The following is a 17,125-nucleotide window of genomic DNA, read 5'->3' on the forward strand; positions in this document are numbered from 1 at the left end:
CAGAGGCCGCGCTCAGGCCGCCGAGCCGGTGCGTTGCTGTAACGCGTGTCCACGGGTGCGATCGGCACATACGCGATCGCGTCTGTGACAGACTGGTGGGCAGCGGGGCGTGCGACGCACGCTTTATGGTCAAGTAATGGACTTCTGAAAGAGCGGCTGGAGGAGACTTCGAGTACTGTTTTTGGGCTGGCTGCGTGGCGCGCAACGTTAAAAGGCACCAGGAGGAAAAAGAGGGTGCTGCAACTTATTCCAGGGATGTGGCGTGTGTCAGTGAAGGCTTCTTGCTTGTTGGTGGACACGAGGGATGTACACAGCCCCACAGACGTGCGCGGGAACTGTGCTCACGGGACAGACAATCTTGTCTCTCGTCGGCGCGCGAGACGCCGTTTACGGCAGCTCGAAAAGAGAAGAGGGATGTGGAGGCCATGCGCGCGCCCTCATCACATTCACCCCTCACCTCTGCTTCCTGGACTCCCCCCTCCTCCTGCTGCGCCTCCTCCTCCTCGTTGCACTGCGTGCCATGTGAATCACAACGCTTATCGTTCCTCGCGTCCACGCGCGTGCACAAACGAATTCGTGCGAGATCTGACACGAGCAGTGGCGTTAGCGCTCTCCTTGACGATTGTTCATCATACGGCACAGTCAAAAGACGACTTCGGCGAGCTCTCCTCGTGCTCTTCGCCACTCTCGACCCGCCTCTAGCATCGGCGTCTTCTACCGACGCCTGCGGCTCGCCAAACTGCCGCCACCGCGGCGATTTACAGGCTAGTATCTCTTTTCGATTTCCTCGCCGGCTGCATTATCCCCTTCCCTCCTCCCCTTCATCTCTCCCCGCTGCCGGCGTCACCTCCGTCTTGCTCCGCTGTTGCTTATTTGCCCATTTTTGGTTGCTTTCCCCACTCAATTTCGTTGTCGTCGCAGCTGCCGTGAACGCGATCGACCTCCTCGGCAAACCCCCTCGTCTCTGCTTTCACCGGCTCCTATTCCGTTCTGTCACTCTTTCCGTACTTGTCTCCGTTGCAGAATCCGCGCGCAGAAGCGGTCTTCGGCACTTAAACACGCACACGCGCGTACACTCACGTCTACATGTCCATCATGGCTGCATCGTCGCACCAGCACTCTCTTGTGCTGGAGCGGTCCACCTGTCAGCACTACTACCACTGTGTGTTGTACGACATCTCGTTTGACCTCCCTGTGCGGGAAATCGCGGCGCAGGTGGTGCCGAGCAACGACTCAGATATAGTGCAGCGGCTCACAAGCGTCGATTGCCGCGTTGTCCCGCATCAGCTGCACGTGTACAAGGAACCACTGGAGAAGAAGTTCGGCTATGTTTCCTTCTTTGTTCACCAGGCACCGCACTCCTCAACGGTCGCCGATGACGTTCACCGTCTTGTGCGCGAGTGGGTTGCCGTCGATCTCGCCTCCCAGTTGGCGGCAGTGCAATGCAAGGTGCAGCTCGCCCAGCCGCCAGAGTGCCATTCGTCAGAGCCGTTTCTGAACGCGCTCCGCCTCCAGTGCCCCCTGCTCGACCCCAAGCTGGCGCCAGACACGAAGAAACTCGAGACGTTTGTGCTCACCCGCGTGCGCTTTGGCCAGCGCTGCGATAATGCGTCTGTCAATCAGCTGAATGCCATGCACTGCGACAACGCAAGGGCCGCTGCTTCCGCGGGTAGTGCTGGAGCTGAAACGGAAATGTGCACAGATGACCGGGTGACGGCGACGGAGGGCGAGCTGGATGCGGGTGCGCACAGCGCAACTCGCACACTGCATGAGCATGTGTGGAAGTGCGTCGGCACCTTCTCGATCGCTGCACTGTCGCCCAAAGAACTCGTATGGCTGAAGAAGCAGCTGCCTTCCTTTCCGCCGCTGCGCATCACGAACGGGGACATAGACACGGCCCACTGCGATGAAGCAAAACTGGCACAGTTTTTTGGGACCTCGCTCGCTCCTCTGTTCACCGTGGACGAGGTGACGGGGGCAGCAGCCGTAAATACCGTGAACTTGGAGGCATAATTGACAGAGGGTGTACACTGGTACAGTTGCTTTGTTTTTTTTTTTTGCCTGCGGTTCGTTTTGTGAATGTGTGAGCATGTGTGTAGGTGCGCGTTTGCCTGTCTCCAGCTTTCTCTGTGTGCTGCTCTCCTTTTCTCTTAACGTCGCGCTTGAGGCGGATAGGTGAGCTCCCGGGAGGGCAAGCGTGTGTGTGTGTGTGTGCGGTGGAATTCAGCCGGGTACGACCGCACAAGACCTGCGCCTCCCTTTTTTTGTTTGTTTTCGCCACCCGTCCGTCTTTGCTGTTATTTTCTCTCGCATAATGGCGACGCTCTCCCTCCCTTGCTCTTTTTTTTCCCTTCGTTTGCCGCCTCGCCTCCTCTTATTCTCTGGTGTGCGGACGTGTGTACTGTGATGCGCGTTTTGTGCCGTCAGCATCTATTTTTTTTCTATTTTGTCTGCCGCTCTCCTTTGTCACATTTCTGATCCTGCGGGCCACTTTACCGTGGCTTCGGGGTCTCGGGCAACTTCTGTGGAGAAGTTAAGCAGTCCGCAACCCGCCCTCGGTTACGGCTGCGGTTTCTTGGTGACGGCGGGGAGGCTTCTGATGGCGCTGTGCCCAAGAGACGTGCAGTGATGATGATCACGCTTGCATCAGGTGACTCTGACTCTGGCCGCGGACTCAACAATGATACGCCTTCAGGTAAAGCTTCTCTGCCTTTTCTGCGCTGCATTGATCTTGAGCTTAGCCCCTTACTTATGCCGCACTGCATGCAGTTCCGTTTCAGTGGTCTGAACGGCGCCACGTGGTGTTGGCTGTACCGGTTTCCTGACGAATCGTCGCTGCAAGTCTGCAGTCTCCACGAGACGGGTTCTACCACCACCACGGGCCTGCCAAGGCGTCGGTTCTCCCGCGTTATTAGCAGTCCAGCATAGCAAGTGAGAAGAGGCACGACGCTGGCATTTGCGTGCCCATACAAGCGGATGTATGAACAAGTGTAGGCCCCATTACCCAAACTGAAGAGTGACCGCACCGTGTTATGGAATGCAGCAGCTTGAAGCAACTTGGATGGGAGGGGGGGGCATGGCATCCCAGGATGGTGTGCAGGCTCTCTCCGAGAGCCCTGACCTGCAGCTGGCGAAGTGCCTCCTGGAGCTCATCCGGCACGCGCCTCTGCCCAGCCCCTATTCCCCGCATGGCAGACGCCGATGCTTTTCGCCCTCGAGCAGCACCCTGGACGCGACTGGCTTGGGTGAAGGCGTGCGATGCGCCCACGTCTCTGTCTGACGCCCGAGGCGCATCACGTGTGCGAAGAAGGGACGAGAACCTCTTGCTAGACGCATGGCCCCGATTCGACGGCAGGGCAGCTGGTCCTGGCGGAGAGGATCGAGCCGTGGTGCAGTAGACGTGGTTCAGCTCTGCTTGTGTGTATGCATGGTTGCTGCTGGCCCGTGTGTGAGGGAATGACACGCTCTATAAGCAGCTCCCTCCCTTCCCCGTTTCTACCGCCAGAAACGCGATATGTGTACATCAAACAAATGATGTGCTCGTAGTTGTTGGTATGCTCGGTGAGTGTGTGCTGATACAGAGGCTGAATGACAGTCAGAGTAGCCGTCTCAAGGCATACTGTCCGTAGCCCCCATTTGTCTGCAATAACGGACTGCTCCTTTCTCTTCATCGAGCCCATTACTTGGCCATAAAGCGTGCGTCGCACGCCCCGCTGCCCACCAGTCTGTCACAGACGCGATCGCGTATGTGCCGATCGCACCCGTGGACACGCGTTACAGCAACGCACCGGCTCGGCGGCCTGAGCGCGGCCTCTGCGCCAACCTCGACTCATCATCCACCGCCGCTGCGCAGGCTGCCTCACACCCGCGGCTCCCACCATGCTGGCCGCCACCTGGCGCACCTCTCTCGGGGTCACACGCAGGCGTCCCGCACCAGTAGACCGTGTGAGGGCCGTGGGGCGGGATGCGCTCGAGGCACGTTGGCGCTTCGCCCACCATATAGGTGGCACGAGCGTGCTCGCATCGTCTCGGGCCGCTCCGACGCAGCGCCGCCCAGGACCTGGCCGCCGACACCGGCTAGCCGTAAAGCGGCCCTGGCTTCGCCCTCTCCTAATCACAGGTGGCTCGGCAGGGGCAAGGGATAGCGGGGAGGGGGGAAGGGTGCCGCTTGGCTTTTCCAGAAAGAGCGGCGGTACTGAACTCTGAGATGCGACGGTGATTTGTTGCCCAACTGAAAAACCGATATGTTGAAGAACGAGAAGACAAAACCAGATAGCTATACGGAGAAAAACAGGCTTAGTGTCGACAGTTCAGCCCCTTCCTCGCCATCCTTCTGCACGTATCGTTCGCCAGCATGTCACATTCTTTTGTGTGCCCCCTTCTTCGGGTACCTGGGGCTACCGCTATGGACTTGTGTAAGCCTTCCCTTCGCGATGTGAGGTGAAAGCGTGTTTCTCTTTTTTCTCGTTCGGCTGCCGTCTCGCTTGTGGAGGAGCGTTTGCCCGCGGTGTGCGTATGTTTGGTGTGAGGCCTGTGTGCGTTAAAAGTAGCCGTCGATTGCTGCCCTCCCCGCCCCCGGACTTGAATACACAATGGGTAAAGGGAAAAAAAAACGAAGGAAAAGGCGCCACGAGGGCGCGAGGTTTTGTGGGCGTTTTGGGGGTATGTCGGTGGATGCATTGGCCATGGTGATGACCGTTGCCTTGTGCAGTGTAGACGTCGGTGTGTTTGTGCATACATGAGGTACGTACCGGCCGGTGTTTTGTGCCCCTGACACAGCCGCACACGTAGGGGACTCTATGTGAACGGAACGGTGTGCCGCGGGTGGTGATTCCACCCCACCCCACCCCCACCTCTCGCCCTCCTCCTGCTCCCCTCTCCAGCCCCTTTCCTCGCTTCTAATGCACATGGTCATCATCGAATACGTATGCGGTGAGCGGGTCGCCGCGAGAAAGTGTGTGCTGGAACAACGGATTAGGCGAAGAGACGAGCCGGGCGCTCGGCGCCATAATCCCCCGACGCAAGCCCGTAGTAACGGAAAAGAAAACCATGCTTGCACGACAAGGGGGGCGGGCGCTGCAGCTCACGTACGCGCATCCACCAAGCCTTTGTCGACGGTTTCGTCATTGCCACACTCGACATTGATGGACGGTGCGAGCTGAGAGGGTTGTGCACTGCCATCGTCCAGCATGCACGCTTCGGCCATCCTAGTCGAGTGTACGCTTTTCTCGTTCTCCCTCTACCCGCATGCTTCCACACAAGCAGACCACTACTTCATCTGTGACATGTCTTATTCTCTCCATCTTCCCCACCCCCTTTCTCTCTGCTTGCCTGCGTCGGTCGCACTGCCATTGCAAGAGTCTTCAAATCCCCCTCGCCGCTCTTCGTCTTTCCGCTGCCACCGCATTTCTCTTCCACACATTCGTCCGAACCGTCTGCACGTTGAGCGTGCCCGTGCCCCTTGCGACTGCGGCTTCGTTGGTGCATAGTTGTCGCTTCCAGTGCCTCTCTTCTGTTGACACACACGCACGCACGCACGCACACACACACACACACACGCACACGAGTCTGTCAACCGCGCAGAGTGCTTTGCGGCTTGCGAGAGATTTCTCTTGTGCTTCTGTCTGTCTGTTCCTGTACCCCTGCCTCCGTTCACGGCACCCCTTTCGCTTGCATTGTGCCTGTGCCACTCTCTCTAAGTGCCCTGGTCAGGCTCGCCGCGGGTGACGCTGTCCTCGAGTGAGTCTCTGTTGCTCGCTATCTTTGCTGCGCTTCCCTCGCCTTCTTCGACCTCCACCTCTGACACAGAACGCGGCTTGTCAGCTGAGGCGTTCGTTACGTGCGTGCGTGCGCGTGTTTGGATCTCGCTTCGGCGGGCCTCTCTCTCTTCCCGATTGTGCGCACATCACCGTTGCTGTGCGTATATGGGTCGTTAACCAACACAGTCCTCTAAGTCTTACCCACCTCTCTTTCCGCCGCACTGACACATTCTTACACAGACACGGAACACGAGGCCAGCCCTTTTCGTCGCCGCGTCCCTCTGGTAATATAAGAGGGTGAAGTGCATGCGCACGAAGGGCAGCCGCGAGCTGGAAAAGTGACACAAACGAACGACTAACAAGGAAAAAAAGCCCGGTTTGTCTCGCGCGGGTTTCTCTGCTCCCGCCTGTTCTCTGGCTTTCCGTGGCCCAGCGTTTCCGCTTAAGGAAGTAGGCCGTATCACATTTGCATGCGTGCCTACCCAACGCTTGGCCCATCTAACGAGCAGTTGTGGTTTTTTTGTCATGTTTTTGAGTATCCTTAAATTTGCGTTCTTTCTGCCGTAGCAAAGGTCACCCGCTTATTTTTTTGTTTTTGTTGTTCGTGGCTGTTGCCTCCTTTTTGCATACATACGTGTCTCGTCGCGTTTTCTCCCGCGCCCTCTGGAACCTCTGTGTTAACGTCTTATCGTTCGGCGTATCGGTCGAGAGGAAAGCCCGTCAAGTTACTTTTTTCCTTGTCGTCTGTTCGCCCCCTCCCACGCCTTCCAACCGTTTCTCCCGTGCTCTCTCTCTCTCTCTTCATCTCATCGTCGTGGCGATTGGAAGGTTGTGCGACAGTTCTGTCTCGTATGTGCATGGCTACGCCTTCAGCGCACTGATCGCCATTTTATTTCCTTTTTTTTATAGTTGTTTGTTTGCTGCGCATTACACCAGGCTACGCTCTTCTCAGTCTCCCTCGTTCTCACTCTGCATTTCAACTCTACAGCGTGTCTGACGACTCGGCAAATCAATCATGCTCTCTGTGGAGCAGGCAGAGCAGATCGCGGCCGCGATCGAGGTACCTGACTGGGTCTTGACAAAGTCTGCGGCACTCGTGTATAGCTGCTTCGGCACCGCCGCCGATGCTTTTGAAAGCAGTATCAAGATCAACTTCCCGGCGCAGCATGCGTTCGTGGAGGCGTGGATGCGTGCGCGCTCCCACCCTTTTGCGGTGCGCCTGCCGTACCTGAATCCGTGGCACGGGATCGCCTCGATCCTGGCCTACCTGTCCTTGATTGTCACCTTGCGCCTGCTGTATCGCGTACTCGGTAAGTTCTCGTGTCGCACCCTCGGGTTGGTGCACAACCTCGGTCTCCATCTTCTCTCCTTGTACATGAGCCTTGGTCTCATGATCAGCGCGCGCGCCGCGGGGTACTCGCTCTGGAACAACGCGGCCGGCACCTCCCCGGCCGAGTGGCGCATTGCGAAGCTGATCTGGCTCTTCTATGTCTCGAAGGTGGTGGAATGGTTGGACACGGTAATTATGCTGTTAAAGCAGAACTACCGCCAGGTTACCTTCCTGCACGTGTATCACCACACGACGGTTTTTGTGCTGTGGTGGTTGGCGTCGCTGGTCGCTCCTGGCGGCGAGTCGTACTACAGCGCCATGGTGAACTCTGGCGTCCACGTTTTCATGTACGGGTACTACTTTTTCACGCTGCTCTTCCCATCGGGCATCGTGCGCGACGTCTTGAGCAAGTTCAAGTTTGTCATTACGAAGGGCCAGATGTGGCAGTTCGTCTTCAACTGCCTACAGTCCACGTACGACCTCGTGTGGGTGCCGCGGGAAGAGCTCAAGTACAGTGCGGTGCTGCTGCAGATCCTCTTCTGGTACATGATCTCCCTCCTGGCGCTCTTTGGCAACTTCTTGGTGAAGAACAAGAACTTCTCGCACCGCCGCCGCGTTGATGCCGCGACTGGTTCGGGCGCGAAGGAGGACACGGCGGGGAGGTCCTACGGCGACCGCACTCACGGAACCCGTGTGAAGGTTGGGATTACCAACATGCAACTGGAGACGCTAAAGAATGAGAAGGTCGCGGAGCTGAAGCGGCTGATGCACAAGAATGGCAACGGCAACGGACAAAAAGCCTCGCTCGAGGCCACGGCAGGCAGCCGATGATGGACAACTCGAACCCCGCAGTCCTGGAAGACAGTGTTTCCTGCGAGAAAGGACACTGCAGTGGGTGGGATGATTTCGTCGGCACTAGATTTCCACTTTTGGCTGCTTCGCCACGGTGCTGCACCGTGCGCGCCAAATAGAGCGCATTATGATCTCCGTGTGTTGTGTGTGCTTTTGTGTGTCCCAGTGACAGCGAGTACGCTTTTTGTTGTTTTGTTGCAGCACTATATATCGGCGAGGGCGTGTGTGCGTCTCTCGCCCTTGGGCTACGCAGAGCGAATCAATGTGTCTGTGTGCGGGTAAGCTTTCCGTTTTTCTTTTTCTTCACATTCACACAGGCGGGAACTCGCACATAGTCGAGCGGTTAGTGGCAGTACGGATGCGCCTTGTGCCCCTGATGCACCGATGGAAATTGCTGCAGTGCTTTTTGTGTTTTGTGGTGCCTTTCTTGATTGATGAATCTTCGTGTATCTTCTGGTTTGTGTGTGTGTGTGTGCCTGTGCTTCGATTCATGTTGAGGTTCGTTGTTGTTGTTCTCTTTCTTCTTTGTATGGAGGGCGGGGGCGGGGAAGACGTGTCATGAGACGCCAGAGATGCCTGCCCTCTCCTGTGTCCTGTATACATGTGTTTCGTATTTTGCTCTTCCTTTCCACATGCATTGCGAGTGGTGCATTGATTTCGAGCGATGAGGAGGGAGTCGGGTGGGGTGAGAGGGGTGGGGAAGGGGCTACGCGAGTTTCTCCCTTGTGTTTATGTCGCATCTCTCTTTCCGTGGGTGTGTTTACACCTGGCTTCCTCATTGCACATCTGCTTGCCACCCATCGACCCAATCTCTGGAGTATCTTCGCTTCCTTTTTTTTCTTTGTCTCGGTGCTCTCTCTCTAACGGCACGATGCGCTCAAATGGTAGATGTTGGTGGAGGACAGGGTTGTGCACTGTGATGAATTTTGGCAGATGCCACGACCACCGTATGTCGTCGTCGGCCACGTGGGCTCGCGGCCTTTCTTCCTTCTTTCAGAGAGCGTGCCATCTGTACACGAAGGTTGAGGAAACGAAGAGCTCTTCGTCCTCTGTTCTTGCCTTTCTGTGCTGTGCGCCAGTGAGGAAGAATTCACCGCCTTTGTGGTGTCGCGATGACGCCTTTTAGCAGGAATTCATGTGTGTTCGTCGCTCTTGTGTATGTGCACCGAGCACAGCCGCAAAACCTTGTCTGTTCCTTTCTCGTTCTGCGTCAACTTCTTGTGTTCTTTCCTCCCACGCTTTTCAGTTACTCTAGCCGATGCGCCGACCTGTGTGCTACTCTTCATGCGCACGTGTCTTGCCCACGGCCATGTATGCCGGCTTACTAAACGAATCAAATTCCTCTGCTTTACATCGCTTTGCTCACTGACGCGCAGAGGAGGCTAGGGATGCAGGACGCCCCCTCCCGCCTCACCGCAGCGCATGCGCCACGTGAACGGCAACGGCAGGGGCGCCCAGACAATTGCTCGTGGGTGCATGTGACAGGGGGCTGCGCTTTCATGGTCTCTCGGCCCCCTTCTCTCCCCCCTTCCCCCAAGCACAGCGCCAGTGCGCCGTTCTTATGTTGTGGCCATCCAGGATGCACTTCTCTCCGTGCGCATGCGCAGATATGCAACCGTGCTCCTTCACAGCAACTCTCCCCACTTTCTCTCGCTCACCACTGTGGCCAACTTTCAATCTCTTCCTTCACCATCTCTGCCGAAGAGCAACCCCGTCTCGCCATTCTGTGAGCCGTTTGCAACATCGCGTGTTGCAGTAGGCCGCAGATGAGCTCATCATCGGCTGTCATCGAGGGGCACGCCAAGGATCGCTGGAACTTCCGCATTGAGGATGCTGGAGTCCCTCCCACGATGGTGGCGACGTCGTCGTGGGTTTTTCTGTCCTTTATCGCAGCAGTGCTCTTTCTAGAGGTGCGTCCAGCAGCAATTCGCCGCGCGCGAGCATCGGCAGAGCACAATGCGTGCGTGATTGCGGATGATGTGAACAGATCTGCGCACACTCGCCGGCTGTGGCGTCTGCTGTTGGCCGTGTGGACATGCGCGCTTTACGACGTGGTGCACCGTACCTGCAGCTACTGTGTGCTATCGGCCCACATGCTCGCTCGGCGTCGCTTGCTGCCGCTGGGTAGAGACTTTTTGTGGGATGGGCTTTGGACGGAGTGGGTGAACTGGGTGCGCTTCTACGTTCTCTGTGCACCCTCCGCGACGACATCTGCGGCGGCACAACTCACATCATGCGCAGACTGGAAGCTTCCTGGGGCGGGCGCACTGGCCTATGACCAGTACCCAGAGTACGCGGCCTTGAACGTGAGTAGCCCGGCTACACCATCTGAGGTGAGGCTCTACCATAGGGTGTGTCTCGTGTCGCTTGCAATCACTTGGGTGGTGGTGGTGGCTTTGCACGGGCAGTACGCGCTTCTGCGTCGTCTCTTCTGCAGCGCCGCGTCGTCGGGCGCGACGAGGTCCAGCAAGGTTGTCGCTGATGAGCCAGCGCGCGCGCGGGAGGGGCAGGCAATGTGCGCACACGACCTCACCACAGCACTTGACGCCGCGGAGGCCCCAGGTGATGATTCCTGGGTAGACAGCCCCGAGGCTATCGCCGAGGAGGCGCGATGGCGACAGCAAGACGAGTACCTGAGCCTCCAGCGAGGGTCTGCGCATTCAGTGGGCATGTCTGCGGACGCTCCTGCTTTGCCTACCTCGCATCTTGTGTGGCAGTGCTGGCCATCTCTTGCGACCGCCGTCTACGCGACACTCTACGCCTTTGTTGGCGGACTGCCACTCCTCATGATCCTCCTCTTTCCTGCAGCCATTGTGATCATCTCTGTCATGGCAATGCTGATCACAGTGTAACGGGGGGGGTGAGTAGAGTGTCTGAGTCCGCCATGGACTTTTCTTCTCCGAACGGGCATCACCGCTACCGGGAACCTGGGGCACCGCCCTCCTCCGCTCTTTTGCTGCCTCTGGTCCTTTTTTTTCCGCGCTTATCCGTTGCAGATGGCGCGATCCCGTCACCATCTCCAACACCTCTCACCACACAGAATACGCGTGCTGCATCCTTTATCAGGGAGGAGGAGTAGGAGTGGTGAGGGGGGGGTGATCCCAACAACACGCGAGAGAGCCAGGGCGAAAAAAAAACGAACGGAACCACATCCACGCTCGCTCATTTGTCCACAAAAAAAAAAGCGGTGCGGTGCCCTCCCTCGCTCTTTCTTTTCCCGCGATGCACATGCTGAGCGACGGGCAAGCAACTCGTATTCACGCCCTCCAGTAATTCCGAAGCACGGCGAGCACCTACGGCTTCCTCTCCTTGGCGATCATGGACACTGAAGCGGCGTTTGTGAAGGCATGTCTGCGTTATCCTCTTTTCCTCTGTCTCGTTCTCTCATTACGTGTACACTGCGATTTCGGATTGTCGTGTGGGCATTGCTCTCTTTATCTTCCCTACAACACCCCTGGATCCCGTGTGTGCGGCAGCAAGAACCCTCCTCTTCGGTAACGCCGCACATGCGCGATCTCACGTAGACGGCTGCGTCGTTTGTTTTCGCCGAAGGTACCGCCTGCTCGCACTTTTTCTTCCATTTCGTTTGCTCAACCGTCAACTCTACCGCCATGAACTCTGACGAGTCGTCAGCGTTTAGCTACGTGCTGGAACTGCTGCTCTCGCCGCTAGAGGAACCTTTTCGCCGGTATCTGGACATCTGCGAGGATGTGCACATGCGCGACGCGAGTCGTAATACAATGCTTCACTGGGCCGCCACTGTCGGCAACGTCGCTGCCGCGTATGCGCTACTTCAGCATGGCGTCGAGGTGGATGCCCGCAACGTGTACGGCGCGACGCCGCTGCACTTGGCCGCCGCCTTTGCGCCAAACATGGGTGTGATGGGCCCTCTCTTGATGCAGCATGGTGCATCGTTGACAGCATCACTTAGCTCCCGGAATGCGACCGGGGTGGAGTCCCTATTGGCGTCGAGGGGCTTGAAAGCAGTTTGGACATGGATGTTTGAGCTGAGTGCATTGCTTCAGCAGAATGATGACAGCAGTCCCTTGCTGTTCCGGTTTGCTGGTTCATCGACCCTCCCCTCTGCTGCGTCAATCAGGACCATAACGCCACTGCTCTGTGCGCCGGAAGAATTACAGCAACTGGGCCAAGGCCGCCGAAGCAGTATGCAGCGGCGATGCGCAGCAGCAGGCATGCGCGCGGTGCCGATCCCACGCGCTCCAGCTAGGCGGTTGACTCCGCGTGGTGGTGGCGGCCACCTGCTCCTGCAGAAGCGGCCGGCGCAACTGGCCTTGTCACACGCCGCAGCAGTGGAAGCCTCGTCGTCTGCTACCGCCGCCTCCGCTGCGTTCCTCCGCAGCGCGACGGCGGAAAGGGAAGCTGCTGTCGCGCTCTTTGCCTCTCGTGAGGCGGCGGGACGCATCCAGCTGGAAAAGGAGCAGGTGGAAGCACATCTGGAGATTTACATGGAGCTGTGTGCTCCACTCTGGTCTTCGTATACCTGCGACGCAGGGGACGAGGTGGATGTCGACTCGAAGATGCCTGCCTCGTCGTCTTGGTGGGGCACTGCGGGCGCGGTGGGGAGCCCCGAAGGCGATGATACTTACGCCGGCTTAGTCGGGCTCGTCGTTGCGGTGCTTGGCGAAAAGTTCGACGTGAAGGGCGGCCGCCAACTCTTTGTTCAGTACAACGAGCCTGCCGGCGTGGACGGCGCCCATGTCGCTGAAGTTTGGTGTCCCTTCAGCTCCGTGGCTCGTGACCCCGTGGTGGTCGCCTACATCGACCGCTACAGCCGCACCTACGGGCTAACAAACTCCGTAAGCGTGAAGGCTGATGCGACCCCGTCGATCCTGAACGGCGACGGTGGCTCCGGAAGCCCCCTCGACACCATGGAACGAGAGCAGCTCGAGGAGCAACTGCGGATGCTGCCCCGCAGAGACTTGTCCAGCCCAGAGAGCGCAGTGTCGCTGAATGCCTCCACCAAGCAGCTCATCCCGGTCGCGGCGAGTGAACTAAAATCGCCGGATGAGTTTTACTCAGTGAGGGATGAGTCGACACCACCCGTGTCGAGGTCCCCGAACCCCGCGACGCTGACGGGCGAACTCGCGTCGCCACACCCGCGCCCGTGGTGGGACGAAAAGGATGGTGACACGTGGCATGTTGCGCAAGCCCAGATGCAAGAGATTAGCCCTGTGCAGGGGGTTTGGCCGGCCACGGCACCAGCAGTGTCACCGGAGCTGATGCCCCCTCAGACAGGCGCGGAGGCGGCGCAGGAGACGGCCGCGAGTGCAGTAACGGACCACGCGGTTGTGGGTGAGCGTTCGCAGCCCGGTCGAGATGACGCTTGTGCTCACCTGTGCCAGCACTCCTCGCTGGGCATGAACAGAGCCGTATCAGGCGCCTCCTCGACGGTGCATACGCAGCCTCAGGTCAGTTCTCTACGCGACAGCGCCAGCGGGATTCTAGAAAAGGATGAGCGTTACCATTTGTCAGAGACACAAAAGACCAAGTACAACAGGTTCCTGCGCGACTCGGCGTTGCAGCGACTGCACAAACGCCAGGGGCGGCTCTTTGCTGGCGCTTCTGGTGGCTAACACGCGGCGGACAGAGGAGCTGGCACACACTAACAGAAGCCCAAGGCACTTGCGCTGACTTTGATTCGTGCCATTGCCCATACGAACCTCACCAGCTATCAAAACATTTTGCTGTTCTATGTGAAGCATATTCCTTGTTTTCTGTTGTATCCCCCAAAGGCCACTCCCTGTTGTTGTCGTTTTTCGTTTTCGCCGTCCTCTCTGTTCCCTCACCTCCACGCAATGTCGAATTTGATGTACAGATTACACCCCTCAGTTCTCTTTAAGACCCCTTCCGCTTTTCGTTGCTCGCGGTGCGTAGGCCGCCACGCATAGATCCCATCTCTCCGCCTCTGTCTGTCTATCTGTATGTATATGTGTCGTTATGATGTTTTTGTAATTTGGTCGTCTCTTACATATATTTTTTTTTGCGTTTGCTCTGTTTCACTTCTGCGTCATCCTCTTCCCCGTCTTCCACTCCTTCTATCCCCCCCCCACTCACACGGACACACATACGGCCACGAAACTCGCCAAGCAGTGGGGAGGGGTGGGGGGCTGTGAAGGTCAAAACAAAGAAAAAAGTGAAGGGGGCGTTGATTTTTGCCATTCGGGCAGCGGTAACAAGAAAGGGGCGAAGGTGAACAACGTTCGCCGCACGGCTGTCTCGCCAGCATAGACATGTGGGCTCCTCCGCGTCGATATCTCTGCTGGAGGCGTCAAGAGAAGTGCTGCACCTACCCCTTCCGGCGTAGGCTGATGTGTGTTCTCTTTCTTGCGACGGCTTCTGCACCCGCAAAACGGTGCACGTCGGGCAGAGAACAGCCGCCCACGTCTCCTCTTTTCTTTGCATCTCCCGCCCCCCGTCTCCCCCCGGCCCTCCTCCAAATACGTACAGACAGACACACACAGCGGCGCCCGCAGACAAGAAAAAAGGCAAGAGAAGGAGAGGGCGATGGAAAGGAGAAGGCCCCATGCAACACCGACTTCCACTTACGTCTTCTTGCGTTTATTCCCCACCCCACCCCCACTGGTTGGAACTCGGCGGCTGCATCAGACGAACGCGCCAGTGGTGGTGCTTTAAACCACTCTCTGCGCTTGTTGGCTCTCCTCTCTTCCCTCCCTGTCCCACATTTCTCCACGCACAAAAGCCTGCACGCGCAACGACGAGGGTACTCGAATATCGAAGCCTGCTATTGATGTCGCCTCACGGCATGTGAGGCGATGCACTGCAGCACGGGGGGCGCTGGCTCTGTGGGCTTCGCACTTCGCCAGCAGGAGTTGCAGCGGGCTATCGAAGAGAAGCGGCTCGAGTTGAAGCAGCTGTACGAGCGGCAATGCCATGTGAGCGCCGCGATGCTGTGCCAGGGCGACTTCGAGGACCCCCGAGTGATGAGAGATCGGCCCCAACTGCGCATTCGAGGGTCACCTGCGGAAGCGCGGCCCCCACACCGTGCAGCATCGCAGACGCCGCCGCCGGGTGACAGAGGACTATCGGAGAGTGTCGCCTTCATCATTACATCTGAACTGCGCCGTCTTCGTCCTCGAATAATGCCCCAGAACCCTGACAGCCGCACTGTCGTCTGGGGTGCACGATCGAAACTCACTCAGAATCGACCGTCTCCGTCGAAGGAGTTTGCGGTTCGTTTGTCTCGCCTGCACAAAGCCTCCGCACCGGGCGCGGCAACTGTGCCGGAGGCGGTAGCAGTGGCAGCTACTAAAGAACCGTTGAGTGACTCCCCGGATGTTTCGCCGATTGCGGCGGAGTGCCCCGCAGATCAGGCTGATGTTTCCGCTGCATCGTATTTGAGCAGCAATTCTACTCTCTTCTGTGACCATGGAGGGGTGAGCGGTCTCGGCCGTGGTGACGCCGAAGGTGCTCGCCACGTGCGGTTCTCGAGCCGAAGCCCGCAGGTTTCCACCTTCTCAGTGGAGCGATCTTGCGTTCCGCTCCAGGAGGGATTCGATGCGATGGCGGTGGCGGCTGCCGCAACGCCAGGGCCGTCGGCGAGTGATGGGGAAAAACGGACACCTGGCCCAGAGCTTGACTTGATTGAGAAGGCTTCTTCTGCGCCTCTCGACACCGCCGCCCAGCGGGTGCGCGCTCTCGCGATGAGTCCGTTTGTGTCTTCGCGGCATTTCGCCGTTCTGTCACCACGAAACACTGTCTCTTGCTGCCTAACGCAGGTCGAGGAACTGCGCCACTCTTTGCTAGCGGCGCCGTCGAACGCCCGTTACAGTGGGCGCGGCTTCGACGATGACACTCGCCCGCCAGCGCGGCGGGTTCAGGGTTTGAGGATGCCGGTGCAGCCGTCGGTGATGGACAAGCAGGCTGAGAGAGAGGGTGCCGCGACGCCTGCCAAGCGGTGGACGTTGGAGCTAACTCCTGACCTCGGCGATTCTGTCGGTGCGGCCGCCGTCGACATCAACTCCACCACGATGTCCGGTGCACTTGGTCTGGCCGCGCCCGTCCCAAGTGGTGTGCCTGTAGCCCCCGTCATGTGTGAAGCTTCTGAGTGCGCCACGGAGAACTCGCCGATCTTTCTGCGCCGCCCCGAGCGGAGAGCTGGCCCGTCCACCCAAGATTCCCATGAGTCCCCGCTCTTAACGAACATCACGAACCAGCCCCCCAAATTGCCTGAACCACCGTCAAGGTTGCGGATGTCACGTGAGGAGAGCGCCACCGCCGTCCACAAGCCGAAGAAGTGTGTACGCTTTCGTGAGTCTGTCGAGCGATCTGACAAAGGCACCTCGGGGACCACATGCAAGCGACGGCGTCCAGGTTGGCGGACCGCGCCTTCCTCCGCTTCTGCACCGGCTACTGCCGGTGCGCCAATCGCGATGCCGGCCGAGTTGTGTTGCGAGCAGGAGGGCTTTGGTGCTGGCATCCTCCTAGCTTGCGGGCCGACACTCTATTTTGATTGAGATACTCTATCGGCATTCCTGGGTTGGGGTAGTCCTGGTGGTAGTGCATAAAGGACTGCTGCCACCGTGGTGATATCTCGTGCGCGAAGGACTCTGCTACAGTGCTGTCTGTTTGAAACTGCTATGCAAACGAACTAACCAAAAAAAAAGAAAAGGAGAGATCACGCTGACACCGACATCGGATGAGGAAGGGAACGGCAAGCAGATATGCTGCCATGTACTCGTCTTCCTGGGAGAAGGCACTTTACTCGGCTGAACCTGTGGGGCTGTGCGGTCGGTGAGGTGGAGGGGCGTGGGTAGGGAAAGCGTGCAGTGCCAGTCCGGTCTCCCACTCTCTTTCGTTCAATGCTGTTGTGGGCTCGTATCGCGTCTCAACCGTTGGGGGCACACAGGCACCAAAGCAAGCCAGGCCGATAATCTGCCTCGCCGCCGGCGCACCCTGTGCAAGTGGTAAATGGCCTTGCTTGCTCCTCTGTCGCCCTCTCTTTCCATCGCAATCTTTTGTTTTTCCTTTGGTTTTCTTGCCCCACAATATCACGGTCGCGCTCTACTGGCGCGCAGCTCTTATTCACTCTGCTCTGTCGCTCGTGCTCGTGTCTCGGTCGTCGTCATCGTCGCTGAGCTCGCGAACTTTGCGTTGGCGCACGAATTCCACATTTCGCCTCTCCGTCACGCGCGCCGTGTGTCCC

The 17,125-nt window shown here is 58.1% G+C and overlaps 5 protein-coding genes across 5 annotated transcripts; all 5 read left to right on the forward strand.

Annotated features, from left to right (window-relative positions):
• Window positions 1-1,095: 1,095 nt before the first annotated feature.
• LINJ_32_1210 (conserved hypothetical protein) lies at window positions 1,096-2,013 on the forward strand (the record flags this gene model as incomplete). Its single annotated transcript, XM_001467764.1, has 1 exon — window positions 1,096-2,013. The coding sequence occupies one exon, from the start codon at window positions 1,096-1,098 to the stop codon at window positions 2,011-2,013; it is 918 nt and encodes a 305-aa protein (XP_001467801.1).
• A 4,761-nt stretch (window positions 2,014-6,774) lies between these two features.
• LINJ_32_1220 (long chain polyunsaturated fatty acid elongation enzyme-like protein) lies at window positions 6,775-7,920 on the forward strand (the record flags this gene model as incomplete). Its single annotated transcript, XM_001467765.1, has 1 exon — window positions 6,775-7,920. One exon carries the CDS (start codon window positions 6,775-6,777, stop codon window positions 7,918-7,920), a length of 1,146 nt encoding a protein of 381 aa, XP_001467802.1.
• A 1,787-nt stretch (window positions 7,921-9,707) lies between these two features.
• On the forward strand, window positions 9,708-10,793 carry LINJ_32_1230 (conserved hypothetical protein; the record flags this gene model as incomplete). The annotated part of the gene is made up of 1 exon (XM_001467766.1): window positions 9,708-10,793. One exon carries the CDS (start codon window positions 9,708-9,710, stop codon window positions 10,791-10,793), a length of 1,086 nt encoding a protein of 361 aa, XP_001467803.1.
• Window positions 10,794-11,552: 759 nt separating this feature from the next.
• Window positions 11,553-13,535, forward strand: LINJ_32_1240 (conserved hypothetical protein; the record flags this gene model as incomplete). The annotated part of the gene is made up of 1 exon (XM_001467767.1): window positions 11,553-13,535. One exon carries the CDS (start codon window positions 11,553-11,555, stop codon window positions 13,533-13,535), a length of 1,983 nt encoding a protein of 660 aa, XP_001467804.1.
• A 1,200-nt stretch (window positions 13,536-14,735) lies between these two features.
• LINJ_32_1250 (conserved hypothetical protein) lies at window positions 14,736-16,436 on the forward strand (the record flags this gene model as incomplete). Its single annotated transcript, XM_001467768.1, has 1 exon — window positions 14,736-16,436. One exon carries the CDS (start codon window positions 14,736-14,738, stop codon window positions 16,434-16,436), a length of 1,701 nt encoding a protein of 566 aa, XP_001467805.1.
• Window positions 16,437-17,125: the final 689 nt, after the last annotated feature.

Source organism: Leishmania infantum, chromosome 32 (assembly GCF_000002875.2).
Source record: "Leishmania infantum JPCM5 genome chromosome 32".
Classification (NCBI taxonomy): domain Eukaryota; phylum Euglenozoa; class Kinetoplastea; order Trypanosomatida; family Trypanosomatidae; genus Leishmania; species Leishmania infantum.